The 25,546-nt window shown below is 37.6% G+C and overlaps 1 protein-coding gene across 1 annotated transcript in view; it reads left to right on the top strand.

Moving 5' to 3' along the window:
• LOC148532148 (cadherin-9-like) overlaps window positions 1-25,546 on the top strand; it is a 323,550-nt gene that overhangs the window by 254,938 nt on the left and 43,066 nt on the right. Inside the window, exon 7 of the mRNA XM_088468270.1 lies at window positions 24,464-24,717. Coding sequence (XP_088324396.1) covers window positions 24,464-24,717 — 254 coding nt within the window. The remainder of the gene's footprint in view (window positions 1-24,463; window positions 24,718-25,546) is intronic.

The raw sequence follows: 25,546 nt of genomic DNA, 5'->3' as shown, positions 1-25,546 counted from the left end.
TTGGCACACCTTGCTTTTGGTGCTTTACCTCTTTTTTTATCTCAAAATAATAACTTTCAAACATATCTGAAAAACAAATGGAGAAAATATATAGAGGATAACCTTGGGCACTGGGATGACCCAGTTTCATTTTGGGAGGCCTAAAAAGCAGTGATGAGAGTACATGTAATTTCTTATGTAGCTAAATGTATACTTAGCCATAAATCTGATTTGCATACTCTTCAAGCTTGTGTAAAATATACTTATCGACATTACCTTAGATTTACAAAAAGAAAATCTACCTCCAACTTAAACTGATTTTTATAAACTTTTCTTTTTAAGAAAGCACAATTTAGGTTGGATTATGCAAATAATACTTATTTCCATCGGGGAGGTAAATATGGTAAGGTATTGGCTTATTTAGTAAAGAAGCAGCAAAAAAACAGTTTATTATAAAATTGCATGACCATGATATCAATACTGTTGTCACATCACCTGCTGATATAACTTTTTCACTTCTATTTTACAAATCATTATGCCTGCTCTTCTATAGGGGATGTAGTTAGCAGACCAGCAGACGGGATGCTGCAGGTCTAAATCCCGACAGGGGAGGCCCAACACAGCACTTAAGATAGGTGTTGAAATACCAACACCTACCTTAATCCCGATGCCAGAATTCAGAAGGAGGTACTGTATGTCCAGGGCATCTTAGCTGTTAGCCATGGGGGAGTGTTAGGTTTAGGCAGCATAGCAGGGTTAGAGTTAGGTTTTGGGGGAGAGGTTAGGGTTAGGCACCCCTAGGGGGAGGGTTAGGGTTAGGCACCACTGGGGAAAGTTATGGTTAGTGACTAAGGGGGAAGGGTCAGGTTTAGGCATGAAGGTAGAAGACAGGTTTAGGCACTCATAGGGAGGGTTAGGATTAAGCTACAAGAAATGAGAGTTCAGGGGAGTAGGGGTAAGGGTATGCCTTTGTCTGTATTTTGACAGGAGGCATCCCGACCGTCTGTATTACATAACAATTCCTCCTATAGACCCGGAATTGTCCCATTTCTTTTTTCAAGAGGCTGCTTTGCCTGAATTGTCAACCCAGCAGAGATAGCTTCTTAATATTGTCATAAAAGAAGACTAGGTAGGCTTTGGCATTGAGGGTCTTTGACTTAAAAAGTCACCAGGCCCTGATGGCTTTAATGGTATTTTTTTATAAAATATAAAAATATTATTTAATTCCTTCTCTTATCAATGAAATTCAGCAAATTCAAGAAGGGGGCCTACAGTATCCTACTTTTAATGATGCTTACACAATTATTTTATTGAAGCCTAATACAAAACCCTGACTCTCTAAACTCCTATAGACCCATCTTTTAAATAAGGCCAACAAATTTTGTCTAAAATATTTGCCACTCATTTACAATCTACAATATCTTCCCTTTTATCTCCGCAACAATCTGGGTAAACCCAATGGAGATACATAGGACCTGATCCATTGTGGATTACAACTGCAGATACACATGCAGATGGCTGGTGCTTTCATACTGTGCATGTGTATGCAGCCCAGTACTGCAAATACCATTACCATGGCTCCTGTGATTAGTCCACACCCCCTGACAATAACTTTGGGCTTTGGGGCTAATTGAATTAGACCAGGGAATCAATTAGCTGGTGCTACATTGGCTGCCATCTACTTGTTTTACAATATACTCTGGACACCATATTACAGTGGTCATTATGTCTCTGGCATAACACATTGGCTGAAGCACTTTCCTGACCTTAGAGAATCAAATATCTTACATGCTCTTTTATATTCTATTTGAGTTTTATCCTCTACAACCTATCAAGAAATGTTTTATTAATATTTTATAGAGGATATTTTTCCACCTCTCACAGTCAATTTCCTCCTTATCGACTTGTCCTAATTGTACAAGTTGATGCTTCCCTCTAGCATTTTTTTTAGATTTCACCTCCATTAAAGCATTTTGGCTCTTAAGTTAAGCAATTTTCTTTTTCTGAACTGTTGAATTATTTACCATTAACCTCAGATTGGTCCATTTTTGGAATTCTCGCAACCACTTCACCAATTTCACCAGTAAGTCACAAACTGGTTCTTTCTGTCATAGCAAATAAATGTATTCTACAGTAGTGGATACATTTTTCCCCTTCCTCCAGGGACATGCAGAAAGGATAGGCAAGGGAGACAGAGCCCCCTGTTATACTCCCTTTTTTATCATACCTGTCATGCTCCAGACTTTTGATATAAAAACTATGTTTTTATAAATGTTTGCCTCCTCAGACATTGACCTCACCGCACTTCACTGCCTCCCTCTATACAAAGTAGTACTGCATATCTTTACAAATCTATTTATCATCAAGGGACACCAAATACAAATATGGCATAAATATTGTCATGCAGCTGGTACCACAGATATTATAGGTAAAACTGATCAGAAAGAAGAATTGTATGAAGGGCTTTATGATATGCCTCTATGATAAGTAGAGATGTGCAGGTCCGGTTCTCAGAGAACTGACAACAACTGAATTTAGGGGCTCTGAGTTGAACAGAGTCCAAGTTCAGAATCACTTTGGGGTACCGAATCAAACCAAGTCCCGGTTCAGATCTTCCCATGGTTTGGAACTAGGATTCAAAAACCAAACTCAGGTTTTGGATTGCATGCTAAAAGGTCTAAATTACGTAATTTTACATGGTTTTTATTTTTCTTTAAAAAAAACTGATCCAAAACCAAAACACGTGAGGGTGTTTTTCCAAAACCAAAACATGGTGGTCAGCACATATTTCTAATGAGTAGCAAATCATTAACTTTGCAAACTTTTTCATTGTCTAATTCTTTTTGCCAATGAAAAGAAGCTGAGCTAGTTATAATTTAACTACTATTAACAAACCTCACCAGTATGGTGTTGTTTTGAATATAATTTCTGATTCCTTTTAAATAATTAGTTTGCAGATTTTGTGTACTACATTAAACAACATTAGTTTCCCACTGTAAATGAGCGTATCCATTTGAATGTTGACATAGTGCAGTGTGTATTAATTAGCACTGAGTGCTGGATGCATTATTCTACAGATATGTAAAGGTAATTGACATGCAGTAAGTGGATAAACAGATACAAAATCAGGCACCAATTTATACACACAATAGAGTACCAGTTATTCAAATTTATTTTCTAAGGATAGCCTAGATAATTACATTTTGAACCAATTGCTAATATGAATTAATAGATATTAATTCGATTCGGATGGCTCAATATAATCTTAACTTTTTGAGGCCAAGTATGTTATGTATCTCTATTTGCAATTGTTTAAATTGGTGCCAACAGCCTCCTCACAAGACCCTGGCCCTGAATCAGAGATGGATGCAATGCTAATGTTTATGCAGTACTATCAGAAACAATTGAAATGTTGGACTCTTTTCTGTTGTACCCTGTTATAGCTGTTAACATATCTAAAAAATAGTATCATATATTTCTTATAATGATTTAAGAAAAGAGTCTGTTTTGGCAGAATATATAGAATAGTGATAGTTATAAATATCCTTTCAGGTTTTTCCTGCTCTATTCACTGTGGACCTGATTATGAGTCACAGGAAAATCCAAAAGCAGATGCATTTAGTGACTTTCAGCAAACATGTGCCACACAAAATGGGCATTTCAGGGTTTCAGCTGAGTGGCTACTATTTGTGCAAGAGTTCCATTCATGGGAGTGGTGTGTGCATGTAGCCAGAATGCTGTGTTATTTATGACTCATGCACATGATGGCATACTTGCTTCTGATAGATCTTTTGCACACAGTATGGGGAAGGTATTTGTGATGATACTAATAATTACAATTGCAGCTGTTAGGCTCACCATCTGTAGACCTTAGGCAGCAATTTTGTAACAAAACATTATGTGGGGTACACACTTCATCAATGGATCAGCCAACCAGCCTACCCGCCAACCAACGGGCCAATTTGTTAAGTGTGTCTGGTTAGAAAAACCAATCGTGACACGATTGATGGTGGTTCCTGTGACCAGTACATGGGTCAGTCGGTCATCCCTTCACACAGACAGATGCAGACAATAAATCTGAATATATCACATCTGTCATGCTGCACAGTCATTGCAATCCCAGCAGAAAAAATTTGATTTGTGCTCTATCTCCAACATACTGGGCTGCAAACATGTGTGGGAACCATTGTTTGAAAAAATCTCCTCTTTTAAACAATGTGCACCCTTAGTAGTTATAAACTGGTGACCAGGTAATGATTGAAACAATACACAACAAAATAAGATTTCCACAGATGGGGGGATAAAAATACCCCAATTATGTGAAATTAATGAGTCTCCTCATTTAAAGTGTCTAGTTTTCTTGTTTACAATACCATATTTTTCTTAAACATAGAAACTGCCTAAATGAAATAAAAAAATGCATTATCATTTTCAAGTGCAGATTTAAAAAAAAAAAATCTACATGTAGAATCCCACTTTTTGCAATCATAGAATGGTGATTTAATGCTGAAATAAAGATTACAAATTGTTTTTGTAGTGTTTATTTTAAAAATCATGTTTGCTTTTAGTTAATTTTCTTGAGTTTTCAATGAAAACACTTTTTTTTCCAATTTGGTTAATTTTAGTTAAAAATGGTTTGTCTGGCCAATTTAGTTAGCTAAATTGGCCATTTAACCACCAAAAAAGAATATTTTTTTTTCTAAAAAAAATAAATAAAGTCTTCTGACTTTAGAAAGGTATAATTTGTGTTGATATTGCATTGGAATTTTGATTTTGAGTTGTGATGAATAGAAATGTTGAAATATGGCCTCAGCACAGGAGTGATAAATCCCTCATAAGTGATGGCTGGTAGGCTGGATAAAGTCTAAATGCATAAAAGAGAATTCCAGAGGTTTGGAACAGCCTATGAGAAATCCTGACCTCCATCAGGTAGGATGAGAGGAGATGGTCATTGGTAGAGCAGAAAGGGTGGATGGAAGTATGAGTAAAATTAGAGTGGAGATATAAGGAGGAAAAGTGTAATTCAGAGATTTATAGGAGGGATGGAGTAGTTTTAGAGATAGTGGGACAAGAGTGGGAAATGAATTAGGCAGCTGAAATAAGGATAAATTGAGTTAGACTAGGGGGTAAATTTACTGAGAATTGTGTTTGACTTCTATACCAAATCTCTGGACATCACTGGTGGTTGGGCAGGTCAAAAAGCAGTATACACTAAGTAGAGATTTGAGGGCTTGGTTTTCTGAAAATCAAACCCACTCAAACTTCCTCTATCTGAGTGAATCTGAGTGGTGGCTCAGGTGTTCCCACCTTGCTCAGATTCCAAATAAAGGCAAAACATCATCATCCTGGAGTTGAATCCTTGCGGGTTTGGGATTTTATAGAAGTTTCCCCTCCAGTGGCTGCTGCGCTGTGTCCTTGCTCTCTATCTCCAGTGGCTGCTGCTGTGCTGTGTCCACTCCATGTGTCCAGTGGCTGCTGTGACTATCCTCTCACCTCCAGTGCTGCTGCTGTGCTGTGTCCACTCCAGTCCCTGTGTCCAGTGGCTGCTGTGTCCATCTACTCCCTGTGTCCAGTGGCTGCTGTGCCCATCCTCTCCACCTCCAGTATCTGCTGCTTTGTGGTGTCCACTCCAGTCCTATTGTCCAGTGGCTTCTGCTGTGTCCATCCACTCCCTGTATCCAGAGGATACTGTGCTGTGTCCACCCCCTTCGCCTCCAGTGACTGTTGCTGTTCTGTTTTCACTCCAGTTCCCTTAGTGGTAAACACTGTTAGTATTGGCCTAGTTAGATTTACAGAACAGGCAGAGAGCAAATCATTTTTTTTTTTTTTATGTGTGCGCTGTCCCCAAGCGCATTTGTTCACCTACATATAAAACTGATGTGTCTCTCCACACAATGTGAGCTGAGCTGTGAATTAACGTAAAAAAAAATAATATTGTTGTTTGTACTATGTCTATGCACTTTCCCCCAGTGTGTTGTACATATAAGCACTCTGACTGCACATGCAGTGTCAGCTAGGCTGCAAATTTAAAATTTAGAAAAAAATATTTTCTCCTATTGTTTGTACTACACCTGTGCGCTGTCCCCAAATACATTTTTTTGTTCATGTATATATAAGCACTGTGTCTCCATGGAATGTGATCTGAGTGTGCTGCAGTTGATTTTTTTTTGCTTTTATCAAAATCTAATTTTTATTGTGTGTTTTAAAACTCATACGCAGACTCCCTGAGGTGCTCATACAAGTACTATAGGGGCGTGATATTCAATAGGGTGTATTTATATTTAGTATACAATTGGATTATTTGGAGAGAGCTGCAATTATATTTTTTGGCTTCTATTTTAACCCTTGTGAGTAATCTTTAGCTATTGACAATGTAATATTTTTTGGCCTCCTTAAGTTTAAAAATGTCAAGTCAAACTACTCATATTTATTTTTTGTTTATGATATGCGGAATTGGAGTTAACTGTTCTGCAGTGCAACTATTAAGATTCTTGGCTTTTCTTGCAACCCTTGAGAGGAAACCTTGGCTACTGACAATTTAATAAACCAAAACTTGTGAAAGCTGTTTTGAGAAAACCAAAACACAAAGTTAATACAGATCCAAAACCAAAAACAAAACATGGGGGTTGACATACATCTCTAATACTAGCATCATCTTTGTTTGTCTATTGTCTTTCAATGGCATTAGCTGTTGTTTTTTTTTCAGTCAAAAACCCTGTCAGATTGCTTCCTTAACAATAGACTCCAATGTCAAATAGAATTATGAATCCACTTTCAATATGCAGTGGATTCAAAGCATTGCACAGATCAGTATGAGAATTGGAGGAAAAACTGGCGTGGGGTCCCCCTTTGATTTTCAATGACCAGCCCTGGACCTCTAAGTCTGGTCTGACTGAACTATGAAAGCATAAGATGAACAGTTAATAAAATAAAGTATTCCAATTGTTGGACAAACATGCCTCAAAATACTGGTTCTCAAACTCAGGGGGTCATTCAGAACCCAATCGCGAGCGCAGGATGCTCACAAGTGGGTTGATGCGCATGCACATGAAGGAGGGAGCTCCGTTGTGCACATGCGCGAGATGCGGACAGTGACAGCCAAGCTGTCACTCTGGGTCTCGCACCAAAGGGGGCATGCTGTCGATGGTGACTGACAGCACACCCCCTTTGGTGGGCGTGCCAGGGGCGTGACTGCCAGATGGAGGTGTTCCCATGGGAACGCCTACTGTTTGGGTCCGGCCCCACTGACATCACTAGTGATGTCAATGGGAGTGATTTTGGCTCTGATAGAGCCAAAATCACTCCAGGGCTTACGGTCACTGAGACCGCAGGGTCTTCTCGCAAGCCCGATGGTCGCGATGGTCTTGACCATCGTGACCATCTTTTTGGCCGCTCGCATATGCTGTGGGTGGTCACCCACAGCTATGCGAGTGTCCAGGAGGCCGCTCCATTTTTAGGTAGGAGGGCACTGATTCAGAGCGAGCACTCTGGTCAGAGTGTCTGACTCTGAATCAGGCCCTCAGTCCTCTGGACCCCAAACAGTTCAAATTTTTCAGTTCATCTAGCAGGTACACAGATGAATTTTTTGCTCACTGACACATTTTAAAAGGTGCACAGATGAAACCAATTATTTTGCTCGTGATTCTGTGACGAGACATGGAAAACAAGAACTGTCTGGGGTCCTGAGGACTACTTTTAAGAAACTATGCCTTAAAACATTGTTGCCTACTCTTCTGTATTCTCCAGCACACTTGAGAATTGCCCATGTGGCAGGAATATTTTGTGCATAATATTATGTTCCTTCTTGCCTAACATCGATTCCTGCAGTCACAATTGTGGGAGCTAGTTATTTTTTACAATAGGACAATCCAGTTTTTCTAAATATTCTGTTATAACAATAATAAGCTTAAACTGTATGGTGCTTGAGCTTGCTATAAATTTTCTCTGAGTCATGCTACACATTTAAAAAAATATTTTACTTCAATTTCTACTGGAAGCTAGCTCAGGATTAAGTTAGTTTAAACTCATTTCTCAATGAGGCTTATTAAATGATTTATTAAGCAATATCAGTTATTTTTTTCACTGCTGTGCAGGTTTGAACATGTTATGTCAGTTTATTTGTAACTGCAGTGCAAGAAAAAATGACTGCCCAACTTGTGATTTGCATGAAAGAAGAACAACATGAAGTGATTAGATTATTTTGGTCTGAGGGCGTTGCTGGTGCCAATATTTATTAAAGACTTTGTGCACAGTATAGAGAAAGTATTTTGTTCTCAAGAGGTTTGTATGAATGAATAGAGAAGTTCAAACAAAGTCGCACAAGTGTCAGCCATGAAGAAGGAGCCAGATGCCCATCCATGTCCACTACTGATGAGAACATTGAGCATGCATGTGAACTTAGGGCCTGATTCAGAGATGTATCGAAAGCAGCCGCTCGTTCGCTCCTAACGATGTTCGCACATCTGCACATGCATATGGGTTGTAATGCGCATGCGCCGACCAGTCATTGCAGTCAGAAATCGAGCGCTCGCTAAATAGCGAAGTGCCTGCTAATTTGAGTGACAGGATGAGGCGTTTGTGGGTGGTAACAGGGGAAGGTGCTTGTAAATGGGGAGTGGTGATCCAAATGCAAGCGTGCCAAAAGGTCAAAATGGGCATTTTAAGGGTGTGCATAATTAACAAAGCAGCGTCATCGACAACGTCACTTGGTTGTTTCTTAGCTGAATCAGGCCCTTATTATGTTGGATAAATGAGTGACAACAGACTATCAGCTGTTTGGTCCCATGAAATAAGCCATAAGTGGATGAAGAAGGCTTAATCAGGTCTGATGAAGAGATGAAGACAGTAGTGCAAACTATATGTAGCTCGCAGCTCAGTCTAAACCATTTTTTAATGAGGGAATATGAAAGCTTATTGACAGATGGACAAAGTGTATTGAAAAGCAGGGAGAAAAATAAAAAATATGTTGAAAAATAATGTATTCATCTTTTCTGAAAGCTGAATAAAATAAATTCAACAGCCAGAGTGCAGATAATTCTTGACTCACCCTCATATATAAATCTCCAAAAAGCCACTGAGAGTTCTCAAAAAATAAAAGACATATGACAATAACAATATTACACTACAACAAAGGAATACATTGAAGGAGCAAGGATATAGATAATACTGAAATGATTTTCCAATCACAATAATATACTAAAGCCACAGATGTAAAAAGTGTTAGGTAAATACCTAAACACTACCTATCAAAACCCAAAATGAAGGCCTTATGACACCATATTAATATCAAATACATACAATTGAATTTACATACTGTACATATTTTTTCTATTAAAATACAATCTCTCAGAATACAGTTTACACAATTTGCTGTAAGGCTTTCCACTCTTAAGGTTGAAAAAATTCCACCCATATTTTATAATATAGTGTGTGTCCTTTAAAGTGAATTCCACAGCTCCTTTACCTTATGCATTTCGTATCCTTATGAGACTTCATCAGCAGTTATCTTAATATAAAATGAGAAAATTAGGGTGTCTTAATGTTGTAAAAATCAAATACATACTGTACAGTACTATTTAAACATGAATATAAAAAAAAAACCTTTTGTAAACCATTATAAGAGAACACATTGAATGAAAAGCATCAGACTAAACATACAACTAATTTACATACAATACTGATAATTGACATTCTAAAATACACAAAATACATTTGACATTATAAAAAGACATTCAAAAACACATAAAAGTCAATTTTACATACCTGTAGAGTAGCAAAAAAAATTTCTATAACACAACATTTCACATGTGCTTTTCTGCTAGAAATTAGAAATGTGCGGGTTCAGTTTTATTTGGTTCTTATTACCAAATTATCCCAACTTCGGATTAGTTTTGATTTCTCTTATTGTCTATCCAAAACATGTGACAGCTGGATAGCCAATATGATGCCATTTTTGAGATCTGAACATATCTGAGTAAATCCAAATAAAACCAATCTGCACATCTCTACTAGAAATCAATTCAATAAGGCATTCCGAAAAATTTGCTGTCCCAACTATTAAAGATTAAGAAGTACTACTTAAAACAGAAAACCGATGGAGTAACAAAGCAAATGTTTTATAAAAATTCAAATATAATCAATTATTCAAAGCAAAATATTATTTATACTAGCAAAGGTCCGAATGGTACAAAAAATTGAATAGTTTACTAAAAATACTAATAATAAGTTGAAAGGAACTTATAAAATAATAACCCATTTATATAGACAAATGTTACTATATCTGTCAATTTTGTTATAAGGGAAAAATGGGCTAACATAGCTTTTAATACTCATACCATCCCAATAGTCAAGTAGTAAGTTAATAATTGGCAGAAATAATTTAAACCAATACATTAAAGTTATATAATAGTGATATAGTTGGGCAGCACAGATGGTGTAATGGATAGGATTACTGCCTCACTGCTCTAAGGTTGTGGGTTTGATTTCCACCATGGCACTAACTGTGTGGAGTTTGTATATTCTCCCTGTGCTTGTGTGGGTTTCCTTCGGGTACTCCGGTTTCCTCCCACACTTCAAACATATACTAGTAGGTTAATTGCCTCCAAAACATAAAAAAATAACCCTAGTGTGTATGTGTGTATGTGTGTGAGCATGTGATAGGGAACATAGATTGTAAGCTCCACTGGGGCAGGGACTGATGTGAATGGCCAACTATTCTCTGTAAAGCACGGCGGAAAATGTGTGCGCTATATAAATAACTGGTAATAAATACATATAGTTGTCTATTATACACAAAACATCTTAGCAGTGATATAGTTCTCTATTAGACCCAAATGTATTTTAGCTTGGGTCAATATTGGAAAATAACAATAGCCTGAAAGTAATTAAACTGATATATATCAGCATTAAACTGAACAGTATATATACTGTATCTGCATTAAGTTAAATATAAGTAAACTGATATATATCAGCATTATTCCTAAAGTTCCCTATTACATACATAAACATCTTAGTCAGTATAGTATAGTATATAGTATATAGTCAGTATTACATACATAGCTAGAGTCAGTATTACATACATAAACATCTTAGCTGGAGTTAGTATTAGGAAGACAGAAAATTACTTATACTTAGCCAGTAGGAAAATATGTGTTGATTTGAGATCCTGAAAAATTTGTGGGAAGGAATAGTCTAAATTTCCCTTTATTTATTACAGTTATGTGGTTACATCACTATGGGCCAAATGTAATAGGTAGTCTGTTTTGGTAAATTGCGAGTTTGGTGCTAAACTCGCAATTTTTCACAACTCTCCAATATAATAGGGTGTCTGTTCACTAAAACTAGCATTTTTCAGAGTTACTAAAATTCTCCATTCTCAAACTCGCATCCAGATGTTTTCACATTGAAAACAATCAACTCGCCCAATGTAATAGAGTGTCTGTTTCAGACTCGCAAAAAAAAGTTTACCAAAAGTCCCCAAATAATAGACCTGCTTCAGGCTAGCGAGTACATCCTGAGCAGGTCAGATTAACACAGAAACATGCACATATCCATGAGATATGTACATGTTTCTGTGTGTACTTATGTTAAATGGTTTTAAATAAAAAAAAATGACGTGCACCCCCTCCCCAAAAGCATAACCAGCCCTGGGCTTTATAAAGCCTGTTCTGGTTCTAATAATACAGGGGCCAAAATGCGTAGGGGGCCCCTGTATGTTAAGAACCAGCACAGGGCTTTGTTGAGCTGGTCCTGGTTCTGGAAAATCAGGGGACAAAACGAGTAGGGGTCCCCTGAAAATTCCAGAACCAGCACCAAACTCTTTCTAGCAGGGGGATAATGCCACAGCCAGGGAAAACCTTTCACCGGGTTCCCCGGCCAACGCATTACACCCAACCACTAGTCAGTCCAGGCCGGGGATCCCTGGGGAGTTGGTTACCCCCCCAATAAAGGGGTACCCCTCTCCAGGGCACCCCAGGACTAGACAAATAGCCCGGGGCTATTCCCGGCACCCTAGGGCAGTGGGTGCCGGGTTGATAATGTTAGTGTAAAATTAAATTTTCAATATTGTCTTTACTTGTAGAACCACAAATACCAGCATGCGGGGGATTACGGGCCCGCTGGCACCTGTAGTTCCACAACTAAAGAAATACATAAATAAACAAACATACTCCGTGAAAGATGTGGATTACTATGGATTACCTCGGATACTAGGTGAGTATATGTGTGAGTGTGATTGTGCATGTATGTTTTATTAAAATTATACTTTCACGGTGTATGTTTGTTTATTTACGTATTTCTTTAGTTGTGGAACTACAAGTGCCAGCGGGCCCGTAAAGCCCCGCATGCTGGTTTTTGTGGTTCTCCAAATACCAGCATGCAGGGGAGGCTTGCTGGTACTTGTAGTTCTACAAATAAAGACAATATTGAAAATTAAATTTTACACTAACACTATCAACCTGGCACCAACTGCCCTAGGGTGCTGGGGTAGCCCCTGGCTATCAGTCTAGACCTGGGGTGCCCTGGAGAGGGGTACCACTTTATTGGGGGGGTACCCAACTCCCCAGGGATCCCCGGCCTGGACTGACTAGTGGTCAGGGGTAATGTTTTGGCCGGGGAAACTGGTGAAAGGTTTTCCCTGGCTGTGGCATTATCCCCCCGCTAGACAGAGTTCGGTGCAGGTTCTGGAATTTTCAGGGGACCCCTACTCGTTTTGTCCCCTGATTTTCCAGAACCAGGACCAGCTCAACAAAGTCCTGTGCTGGTTCTTAATATACAGGGGCCCCCTATGCATTTTGGCCCCTGTATTTTTAGAACCAGAACAGCTTTATAAAGCCCGGGGCTGGTTATGTTTTTGGGGAGGGGGGGCACTTTTTTTTTTTTAACACACACAGAAGCCATAACGGATCTCACTGATCTGTGATGGCTTCTCTAAAACTCGCACCTTTTAATGCTACTCGCATTAAAAGGTGTCAGTTTACATAGTCCTAAACTCGCCTGCACTCGCAAATGCAGTAGCCTCGAGCTGAAAAGTTTGCAGGCTATTGAATTTGTGAGTTTCAGTACAAACTCGCACTTTCTAAAAGTGCGAGAAAGTGCAAGTTTGTACTGTTACTAAAACTGACTACCTATTACATTTGGCCCTATATGTCTTAATGTTAAATTGAGGTGTGCAAGAACCTAAAAAAAATGGGGTTGTACATAATTTAAATAAAAAAAAGGCTTAAAAAATTATTCTCCCAGCATGCATTGTGGAATTGCATCATCCAGCACCTCCTATCTCTAGTGTTTCAGGGTGGACTAATTAGTATACACCCACTGGATGTTGCTAGGTAGAGCTCACAATCCAGAACAACCTTGGAATGTCCCACCCACTGGCTACATGCCTATAGTTTGGCAAAAAATATATTCTTAAAGAGTGAACAAGGTGTGTTTAATTTGTGTATAGAGTACCTATATTTGAAATACATGGATATTAAGAAAGTGCATGAGGGACTAATGATTGTGTGTTAAAAATTAAATATATAAAACAAATAATGCTGTTTTTCAAGTGGGTACTTGTGAAAAAGGGGTCTGATTATAAATATAAATGTTCCTACAAGGTGGTCTATAAAAGGAGTTGGATGGAAGAAAATGTGGGTGGATCTACCTATAATGGATCTATATGGGTGTGTATTAATACAAAATATGTACAGTGCTGAAAAATAGTTTGAGAAATGGATTACAGTAAATAAAAATTGGTATATTAAAACTATATTGCCTAAAATGAAATAGAGTAAAATATTATAATAATTAATATAGTTCTATATGTGGACATATATTGCAGATGGTCTATTTATCATGACTAACTCTCTAGATCCAAGTAGTAACCTCGCTCTCCAAATATGACCTCCAACTTAACAAAGTTTTCTTGCATATACTAATATACACAAAAAATTATTTTTTAAATTATATTTTTAAAGATTTAATACAGACACAGTCAAAAGTATAAGTCAAAAGAAAATAAACAGTCCTACATATAAAATGAAATTACAAAAAATAGACCATATCAAAACCTTAATTAAGCTCTATTAGAATGAGAGTGTTTTATGTATAAATCCAATACGAATCTTTCTTGACCAGTCTCTCTGCCACCTCTATCTTATAAAATGTGATCTATTATGGTAAATGTACACCATTTCACCTCTGAATTGTGTACCTTGGTAAAATGCTGTTGAAGACTATGGTTCTTAACCTTATTTTTAAGGTACCTTAAATGTTCCTGTATGTGGATTTTGACATTTCTCTTGGTCTTACCAATATAGACTATATTGCAACCACGTTATTCTATAAAACACAAAATCTGTGTTGCAGGTTACTATTCCTTTAAATTAATGAGTTATATATATATATATATATATATATATATATATATATATATTAGTGTTTTTGTTGTATGCTGTGATGTTGTCTGCTCACAATTGTAAGCTCTCATATACAGTATACAGAGGGAGAGCGAAAGACAGATAGACATTTTTGTGACAATACAATTTCAAACTAACAACAGCTCTTATGAGAAAATATTGTTATTCTCATTATTGAATTTCCATGAACCATAAACATGTATTATAAAAATGTTTAATTAATAAAATTGTGATAATTGCTATTAAAAACATAATATCTTATTGTGCTGAAGTCCACTTTTACCCTTTTATCTATTCTGCATTCCTGAATGTTCTTTATTAAATTAGGCAGCAGCTGTTTATATCAGGGAGAGAAGTCCAGAAGTCTGGGATCCTTTAGCAGGAAAGTCCATACAATATTTGTTGCCCCTCTGTTGCATGGTTTCAAGGTACTGGTGTTCCCTAAAATAATTCCAGGTAGCAATTATAGTCCACAATGTGTCCAAAATAGGTCCACAGTCATATAGGGTTCGGGAATTGCAGCTTGGGAAGCCCACCTAACATGTTTCGATTGTCTGCAGCTTTAATAAAGTTGTGACAAAGTATGTTACCAGTCTATATACCTATATCCCCAATGAAGATGGTATTATATGCATTATGAAGCTTGTCACAGACAATACAACATACCGGTGTCCTCCAGTTTCATTAAAATTAGAAATACTATGAATTGTCCTCATAGCAAACTATCTTGCTTTTGAGTAAATTGTTTTCCTCTGGCTCACTGGCAATGGAGTCTGTTGTGGCCCCAGCTATGCAATTTTTTTTATGCATTTTTTTAATTTAGAATATATTCAACCCCATTTATGGTTCTCAAATTAATTTATTCCATCTCTATATTAACTATATTTTTTTTCTCTGGAATGGTCCAATGAACTTATTTTATGAACTATTGGAAGGCATTAATTCTTCACATGATCCCATCAAGCTTACTATATCACACAGTAGCATTGATATTCACTCATTGGATGTTAATATTAGTATCATCATCCACAAGATCAACAATTTATATCAAACAAATTGATATAAACAGTACTCTATTGGCCTCAAACTTCAACTCTAACATGCTCAAACAAGGCCTCCCCAGGACCCAATTTTTATGTATCAGAGGGATCAACTCATATGACATCAAGGACAGAGAAGAGGTCACCAAAATGGTTATAGCAGAACACTGATTAATTATCAAACCCAGAAAGTATTGTCAAAATCAAGAGAATACCGTTTTAGATAGAATATTCAATATATAAACATGACCAAAATATTCCCCATTGTTACAAAAAAAATCTTTTCCAAAATGGTCAAATAACTATGACCCATAATTTATATAGATCAAATAATGCTGGATTTACACAATACAAGTCCTCTTATGAGCTTTCAATCCTGATCTATTCTAATTACAGGCCACAAATTTGATGCATTTAACACAGCCAATATGGGCTGTGCTAAATGCATCAAATCTGTTACCTGTAACTCCATGATGAACGATCAGATGTTCACCCAACCAAAACACACAATACTATGTGTCATCAAACACCTTTTATCTGGTCTCCAAACACATTCTGCTAGTTTTGCCATATCCATTTTATCACCCCATGGCTTCACCTCGACTAGGATGGAAGACTTTGCTATAAGTACTGTTTTTTTTAGCTTTCTTTGAAACATATTGTGCCAGATGTTGCTCTCTAATTCTCTTGGATTCTTCACTTTCCACCTCCTCATCATAGCCAAACAAGTCAATGTTGTCATTCTTGTCTGTCCCACCTGCATATTGTTTTGTGTGGAAAAGCCAAACAGACATTCAGGAAGATAATGTTACACCATCACTCTGCCATCAAAAAGGCCGTCAACACTGGCATGAATGACAAACCAATTGCAGACCATTGTTTTAAAAATCCCATCAACACCCTTCAAACACATGGTTATTGATCATTTCCCTGTCCCCACTTGTGGTATTAGCAGATGCAATTCACTGTTTAATTTAGAGGCATGCTGGATCCATAAATTGGATCCATAATTATTCTGCATGGGCTCAATGGACAATTAACCATTTCCTGTTTTTTTGTGATAGCTCCCTGTACTTTACTGGATCATAAGTGGGACTCTTCTTTTTTAATGCTCAACAATTAACATTGTTTACAATTTTGTCTGACCCCCACTATTGTTTTTCTTTTTCTGTTATTTTTAATACTTTTTCACTTTTTTCACTTTATTTGTATTATTTATGTGTATTTTCACCATTTCCAAATTCATCAATGCCCTGTCAGCCATTATTAACAAACAAAATGTTTTTATTATCATATTCAGATCTTAATATTAATATACAGCACCAACAATTCCCGCAAAGGGTTAAACAACAATGAGGAACTGACAGACAAAAACTGTGTCCCTTCTCCCAGCAGACATTATAATAATGTCCTCTCCAACCAGCCTCTATTTTTTGGAGGCTTACAGTTCTGTTGATCTACCCTGTGGGTATTTATTTATCATTCTTTCTTATTTATATTTCAAAAATGCTAAAGCTCTATTGCTTGTTACATGTTACTACTAAAACATTAGGTTGGAACTGACTGACATTGGTTTCAAAGATTATTTCACTTCCCAAACCTAGCAGTGTTTTTTCTAAATGTAACAATTAAGATTGACAGCACTATGATGCAATCAATTAACTATTTTACTCTTTGATTACAAGTGCCTATTAGAAATTGTTGTTGTAACAGTTCGGGAAAGTGGCAATTTATGCCTGAAATGTTGCTGTCTTTCAGAATAAATACACCTAGTTTAGTATAACCATTCTACAGAGACATCTCATTTTTGCTCTCTCTACATGACATTGGACAGTACCAGGATCTTATGTTTTACTGATTTAGCTTTGATGAGTGCCAGTTTTATATATATATATATATATATATATATATATGTTTATTTTAAGGGTACAACAATGCCCTTTTATTAAGGCTGAATAAAAAAAAGTTAATCTCCTTAAATAATTCCAGAGGAGGGGGGGCATGGTTAAGGGCTACACCTCAATAGATATAGGAAGTACAGAGCTGAAATTTGGCACAGACAGGTAGAGCTGTCACTGGGTGCCTGCCAAATTTCAGGGTAAACAAATAAAAAATGAGGATTTTGGAGTTATCTAAAGTTCCAACTGTCAGTGTTTTCTGACACTATCAGTTAGGGCCACTTTTCTGCTGTTCTCTATGGGGGATTTTTGGGAAGGCATAACTCAGGGTAAGGGGCAAATTTAGACTTGGTGTTTTTTTTTTTAGGTAGCTATTGTTCCAGGGTAGGGCCTTTTGGGGTTCAGGTAATTGAGAAAGTTTACAGTGTTTAATCTATTACCTCAAAATTGTGCCATTATAGAGATAGGAAGCTTAAATTCCTTGTGCAGCCTTATTAGGTGCCTTCAGCAGGTGTACTCACTGTGGCTTAACTTGGGTGCAGTAAGATGGTGGTCCAGTGCAGGCAGTAGCAATGGTGGCACCCAGGGTAAAGAAGCAGCCATTAGCTGTAGCCAGGGGGGAGGTGTGTTAGCAGCAGATAGATTAGCGGTGGCATGTGGTTGGCATTGAGGACTGAGGGACCCAGCAGAATTGCAGATGGCGGCAACTGGATGCAGCATGCATGATATGGGAGAACCATGATACCTGCATCTGTGTGTGATAAATATAAACACAGATGCACAGATGGGCTCAGTGAGTTCCATCTGTGCTGCTGTGTTTAAAAAAAATTAAAGCATTAAATTGAAAAAAAAATGGTGTTCCCCTCCCCAAACTGAACAACCAACAACAGGCTTTGTAGACCCTGTCCTGGTAGTTCTAAATACAGGGGACACATGACATAGAGGTCCCTTGTATTAATCACAATAAGCACTGGGCTATTCAAAATATGGGGGACAAATGATGTAGTGATCCCCTGTATTCAGCACAACCAGCACTGGGCTCTGAGCCAGTCCTGGTTTTGGAAATACAGGGGAAAAATTTTTTAGGGTCCCCCTGTATTATCCAGAACCAGCAATTAATATTTTCTAGCAGGAAGATAATGCCATAGCCAGGGGAACACCCCAGCCAAAGCATCTCCCCTGTCTGCTTGTCAGCCCAGGTCAGGGATCCCTGTGGAGCAAGGGATGACCCCAATTAAGGGGTCACCCTCTCCAGGGCACCACATGCCCAGGCTGATAATCCGGGGCTATTCGCAGCACCCCTGTTCACAATCAACCCGGTGCTGGGTTGATTGTGAATAGTGTGGTGCACATAAAGAGTTACAAATTTTCTCTTATGCTGTGAAACTACAGTTCCCATCAAGCCTCCCCTGCATGCTGGTACTTGGAGAAAAACATCAGCATGTGGGGCATTACATGCCCACTGGTACCTGTACTTCCATGGCAAAATAAATATTAAAATAAACACAAGACACACACATCATTAAAAGTAAAAGTTTATTTTCACATACATGCACACACACATGTACACACTATCTCACATACTCACCTATGTATCCCTGAATCCAATCATATCCACTTCTCCATGTAGATAATCCAATGGTGTACCTGTAGTAAAAAAAAATCTATACTCACCTCCTCCTATGCATGGATCAGGTCCTCTTTGTTCCATGTAGGCTTGGAAAAATAAAAAATGAAATGCGCAGACCCACAGACATTAATACTGTCCTGTAAAAGAACATTTTTGTAGAGTCTGCACTAGTCAATCAGTTTCATTTATACAAAGTAAATAGAAATAATAATATATACCAACATCCTGGTCTTAACCGGCACACATAAATGTAATACACTATCATTGGTGGTGCTACCAGATAACATTTGTGAAGATCACAATTCTAACTAGTTTGCAAAGATGAAGAAGAACAAATAAGGCATTGCTGGTGCACTCTTGATCAAATATCATAAATAGTCAGAAAAAAAGCAATAGATAATAAAAACATAATACTTAACCTTTATTAATTATATTAATAGAAAGAGTGTGTAACAAATACACTGCTTAATACATAGTATCAAGAAAAAAAACATATTCATAAAAATTCATATAAAAATAATATGTAATAATCTTTTTGATAGTAATTTCTTTTTACATTTGATATGTAATTTTCTTTTTGATATGAGGATCAGGTGAACAAGCCTTTAAAGGCGAAATGCGTGTCCACCCTACGTATCTGTTTGTTTCAAACAGCTCAGCTGATACACCACCGGCAGCTGCACTCCTGCTCTCATTCCCATACAAGGTATCTTTCTTTTCTATTACTCTAGTACTCTCTCATTCAAGTTGGACTGAAACTTTCCCTCTGCAATGTTTCATTAGTAACAGAGGGGAAATACTGTCAGGAGCGCTTTATCTGTTGTTTCTCTGGCGATATTGTTCACTCCTCTCTCATCCCTTGTTCAATATTTTAGACAAGGGAAGGCAGAAGGAGTGTAATATATCTTGTGTCTTGACTTTTCTTAATTCCAATACACATTTTATTCAGCCATGTGATGTCCACTCATATACAAAATAGGGCACAATTTTTACCAACTACACAGTGTCTAACAATCTAAGTATACATTATCAAATTTTGCTAGTAACAGGATAATATAATTTTTTTTTGAATATATTACAATGGAGATACTCTGAGGCATTTGCTTTTGCCTATGAATATGTGTGTGTCTGATTTGCCTATGAACGTACTGGAATACTAGACATCAGTTGGATTCAGTTTTTATTATGTTTATTGATTAAGCACTAATTTTGTGTTCAAAATATTACACAGTGTTTATATGTTGTTTATGTTGTTTGTATAAGCCACCTTTGCTATATTTAAATGAGCCCATATATGATGTTCTAATATGACCAGCATATCTGTATATTTATTTATTTATTTATTTTTTGCTTTACCTGCATGAAGACCAGTGAGGTTCACATTATATCAATAAACTCTTAAATAGTGATTTGTTAGGTTTTAGGGTGATTGGTCCGAATAAAAAATGATTAATCATGCCTTTTACTCACCCATGTTTTGAATCACTCTTAATTGCATGCATAAATTGCAGCTGTTTTGACTTTGATGTGTCCAATTTGATTTCTTATGTATTTATGACAATATTCACATATTGCACATCATAGTTAGGTTGTTAACTACTCTATTCACCTATTAAATAACCTACTTTAGAGTGAAACATCTATTGACAAATTATTACATATTCTTTTTGATATGAATTTCGATAAAAATGTTTTTTTTTTCTTGATTCTATTTATTAAGAAGTGTATTGGTTACACACTCTTTTTATTAATATAATTAATAAAGGTTAAGTATTAAGTTTTCATTATCTATTGCTTTTTTCTGACTATTTACGATATTTGATCAAGAGTGCACCAGTAAGACCTTATTTGTACTTTTTCATCTTTGAAAATTAGTTAGAATTAATACTGTCCTCTAAAGACAGTACTACCCAAATGACAGCTTTGCAGTGGGATTTCAGTATAGAAATCCCAGTGAGGAGTGCTCATTGGCTGAGAGAGGTGAGCTTTCCGCTTCTCAGCCAATGAGCGGTTCTCACCATTGACTTCAATGGTGAGAACCATGATGCCCATTTCAAAAATGGCACCTCAGCCACATTTTTTAAATTTAAAGCCAAATAGGGCTTGAAATGTCATTGCCCCGCTCCCTTGGCTGGCTTACATAAGTCAGAGCGAGGACATGGCATGGCAGTCTTTCAGCCAGGAGGCAGCAGAGCAGAGCTGTTGAAGAAAAAAAAACTGGAGAAGTCCTGCTTAAGTGGCAGCTATGCAAAAAAGCTTAAAGGCTGCAGCCCTCCAGAGGAAGGCATCTAGGAAGTTCTGGGGTAGGTGGCAGCCATGCAATAGAGCTTAAAGGCTGCTGCCACCCAGGTGAAGGTGCAGGAAAATAAAATATTAAAACAATCAGTGTCCTTGTTTTATTTTAATATTTATTTTACAGGGGTACTATAGGTACCAGTGGGCCTTTATTTACCTGTTTGCTGGTACTTGTGGTTCTCCAAGTACCGGCATGCAGAGGAGGCCTGCTTGGACCTGTAGTCCTACTGCAAAAGACAACATTTTTACTTTCACATGCACCATTCCACACTATAAACCTGGCAATCACCAGCCTGGGGAGCCGGGAATAGCCCCAGGCTATCAGTCCAGGCCTGGGGTAGCCTGGAGAGGACGACCCATTTATGGGGTCCCCTAAACCCCAAGGACTCCCAGCCTCAGCTGACTAGTGGTCAGGTGTGATGCTTCGGCTGGGGGACCCAGTGATTTGGCTCCCCTAGCTGTGGCATTACACTCCAGCTAAAAATAGTCTTGCTGTTTTTTCTAGTTAATACAGGGGTACCCTACACACTTTACATCATTTGTCCCCTGTACTTTGGCAAACAGGACAGGTTCTGAAAAGCCAAGTGTTGGTTGTGACTCATACAGGGAACCCCTACATCATTTTTCCCCTGTACACAGCGCAACCCAGTGCTGGGTCTCTATACCCTAGGCTGGTTTTCCTGGGGGGGTATTCAGTTTTTTTTAAAACAAAATACACTTTTATTAATTTTTTATAACACAGATGCATGGACTGACCGGACTGAGTCATCTATGCATCTGTGTCTTTTTGAGTTTTTTCAGATGCAAGACACACAGATCACACATATCCATTTGTGCATCTCTGAATCATTTACTTTACACAGATGCCTGCATCATGTATCTCACTGATCTGTGTATGCAGTCAGCTATCTTTTGATCTTGCACAATAGTTCCTAAGTCAAAATATGCTTTTTAAGGACCATATTGTGTCCTCGAGTGCTGGGGCACGTTCAAGGGAAATTGTTCATGATATCACATCATGAGCACAATGTTCCATGTGTAGGGTTCAAAATAAGCAGTTCAGGCCTGGGATATCAGCATCTGTGAGCCTTTCTGTCCCCCACTGCTGCCCCTGTGCATTACTCCACTGCTACCACTGCCCTGCCATAATGCAGCCTGCCCCCTCAGCCATCTCTCCCTATGCACCCCCAAAACACCTCCTGTGTGCTGTCCCCTCCACCACCAGCACTAGTGTACCATTTTGTTGCCCTTCTCCTCTGCAGGTGGCCTGGTTTGCTGCTCCCATCCATGATGGTTAATAAATTATACAAAAGCAATGAAATTCCATAGACAAAAAAACCTTATGGTTTCACATGTCCCATTATTTCTTATTAGACATGTTCTGAAATGTCACAAAACCTATAGAATTTCTGCCAATCAAACTTAAATAAGCAATGAAATTCTGAACATTAAAGCTGACTCCTTAATGGATGTGTTTCTTGTGCACTACAGATATGGGATGCCATCACACCCTGTGGTTAACTGCAGATTCAGCACTCTCACAGAGTGAGATTGCTGTCACTCACAAAATGGTGGAGCTGCTAGCTCATGGAATTATGTGTTCATTGGAATACATATATGCAGTCTATGCAACTGAGGTCTGAGCAGAACATAGAGCTGTGCAGATGGGATAAGAGTATGGTGGATGGGGCAGACAGAAAGGCATGGAGAGGGGAAGATTAAGCAGTACAGATGGGGGTGAGCCAAAGTGATGCAGATTGGTGGAAAATAATGGTGCACATGTGGGAGACAGAGTGGCACAGTTTGGGGGAATAGAGCTACATGGCTTGGTGGTACAGAGTGGCATGGATGTAGGAAGTCAGAGAAGCACAGATGGGTACAAACAGATTGGTGTGGATGAAGAACACAAACTAGCACAATGTGAGAACACACAGTAGTAGGGATTGGAGAAGAAAGATTGGTGCAGATGGGTAGGAAACCAGAGTTTTGCAGGTGGGAGGGGAAAGACAGAGTGGCATGGCTGTGGTGGACAGACTGGTACAGATGGAGGAAGAAAGAGTGGCAGAGATGAGGGGAAGACAGAATTATGTGGTTGGGGGCAAGGCAGTGGTGCATATGGATAGAAACACAGTGACATGGATGCAGGAAGACAGGTTGGTTCACATGGGGAAATACATATTGGTGTGGAGAGGGCATGCAGACTAGCACAGTTGGTAGAACACACAGCTGTAGGGACTGGGGAAGTTATAGCAACATGAAGGCGAAGATAGTGTACATACATAGACAGAGTATGATAGTTTTAGAAATTAGGGAGCTTAATGTGTATAATGAATGAGATGTATGTATTGATTTATAAGGATGTTGGAACCAGTGGGATTATTTTGGTGACTGATTGGGAAGATTGTTGGCACTGAATGAGATGTGTGTGCCACTTAAGTACTTAGACCTCAGTTGCATAAATTGCATATGTGTATTCCAATGAGCACACAATTCTGTAAATTAGCAGCTCCACCATTTTGTGAGTGACAGCAATCTCACTCTGTGAGAGTGCTGAATCTGCAGTTAACCACATGGTGTCATTGCATACCATACCTTTATTATGCAAGGATCACGTCCATTAAAGCATCAGCCTTAATGATAGTAATTTCATTGCTGTTTGAAGTTTGAGTGGCAGATTTTCATTAGGCTTTTATGAAATTTCAGATCATGTCTAAGAAGCATTAATGGGACATGTGAAACTGTATTATACATATTATACAGTATATAGATTGATAGATTCTAATAAGTGATTACATTTACTTTTAATTCATTTTAAAATCTCTATATTATCACCATTCGATTTGTAATATATAAATAGTATGAAATATTTAAAGAGAAAGAGATTTAAAGAGAAGCGAAGATAATACATAGTAAACCAGTTACAATAACATTTTTCTTTAGAAGACAATAAATACTTTGTAAGACAAAATGTAATTCTAACAAGAAAAAAATGTTGTTCTTAACTACACTTTAGGAGCTAATAAAAGATACATATGCCAATTACAAGATACATGTACATGGTTATGTTTCATCTACTATTTACTGATACCTGAACATACTGTATGTGTGCTGCATATGTGACATACATCTGATTTGTTGTCAACATATTAATTTTCTCTATTTTAAAAAATAGCAACTTATTGTATATTTCATTAAAAAGTCCTTATTAAAATGTTTCCACAGCTGCTGGACTTTGAAAGTCATAAAATGCACACATTTGAGGTGGAAGCTGCAAATACTTACGAAGACCCAAGATTCACTCACCTTAGGTCATTTACAGATACGGCTATTGTGAAAGTTCTGCTACAAGATGTGGATGAGGCTCCCATTTTTAATAAACCTTCTTATGTATTTGAAGTAAATGAAGATATCAAAGAAGGAAGCATTATTGGCCATGTAACTGCTCGGGATCCTGATTCAGCAGACACTTCTGTAAAGTAAGTTCTTTAATTTCAGAAACAAATTAGTTATACTCTTCACATGAATAATTCATGCAATCAACACATATGTTTATATTAAAATAAATTTAATTAACCATCCTGCAGATTTAAACTAGATTTTAGTAGATATGCGCAGTTCGGTCCTCCAGAAATCCAAATCCACCTGAATTTTGTGAATCCAGACAGATCAAAGTTGCGGCTCTGATCTCGTGAGGAGATTTGAACAGATCAGAGTCACGGTTCTGATCTTCCCAATTTTTGGAATTTGGATTTTAAATCCAAATTTTGGGATTTAGATTGCAAAATTTACATGATTTTAGCTCTTTTAAAAAAAAAATTTCATTTTTCTTTTTTAAAATAAAAGCCCAGATCCAAGACCAAAACCAAAACACTTGAGGGTGGTTTTAAAAAATCAAAACATAAAGATAACTCCAGATCCAAAACCAAAACATTTTGGTCAGTGCTAATCTCTAGATTTTAGCACCACATAATAGTATAACTTAAATACCAACAAATATTGGAAGATATTAAAACTGTAAAAATGTCAGTTACTTTTACACTGTTTGGTATAGTGTAATCTGAATTACATAACATTATCTAAAGCAATAAAGGGGGTTGATTCTGTTTTATAGTGAGCTATCATACACTAACAGCAGAAACTTACAAGAGGAAAGTGAAAATAATGAGTATGATCCTGTAGTACACATCAGCAAATGGTTTGGCTAAATGCAGCAATCATCTAATCATGTAATATTATTGAGGGAAATTTCCAATGCTATTGAAGTTATACCCAAAGCCGAATACTCATATTAACTATGTTCCAAAG

The sequence above is a fragment of the Taudactylus pleione genome, unplaced genomic scaffold (genome assembly GCF_031769625.1).
Source record: "Taudactylus pleione unplaced genomic scaffold, aTauple2 ptg000083l, whole genome shotgun sequence".
Lineage (NCBI taxonomy): Eukaryota > Metazoa > Chordata > Amphibia > Anura > Myobatrachidae > Taudactylus > Taudactylus pleione.
This window is presented reverse-complemented; position numbering and strand designations above follow the sequence as displayed.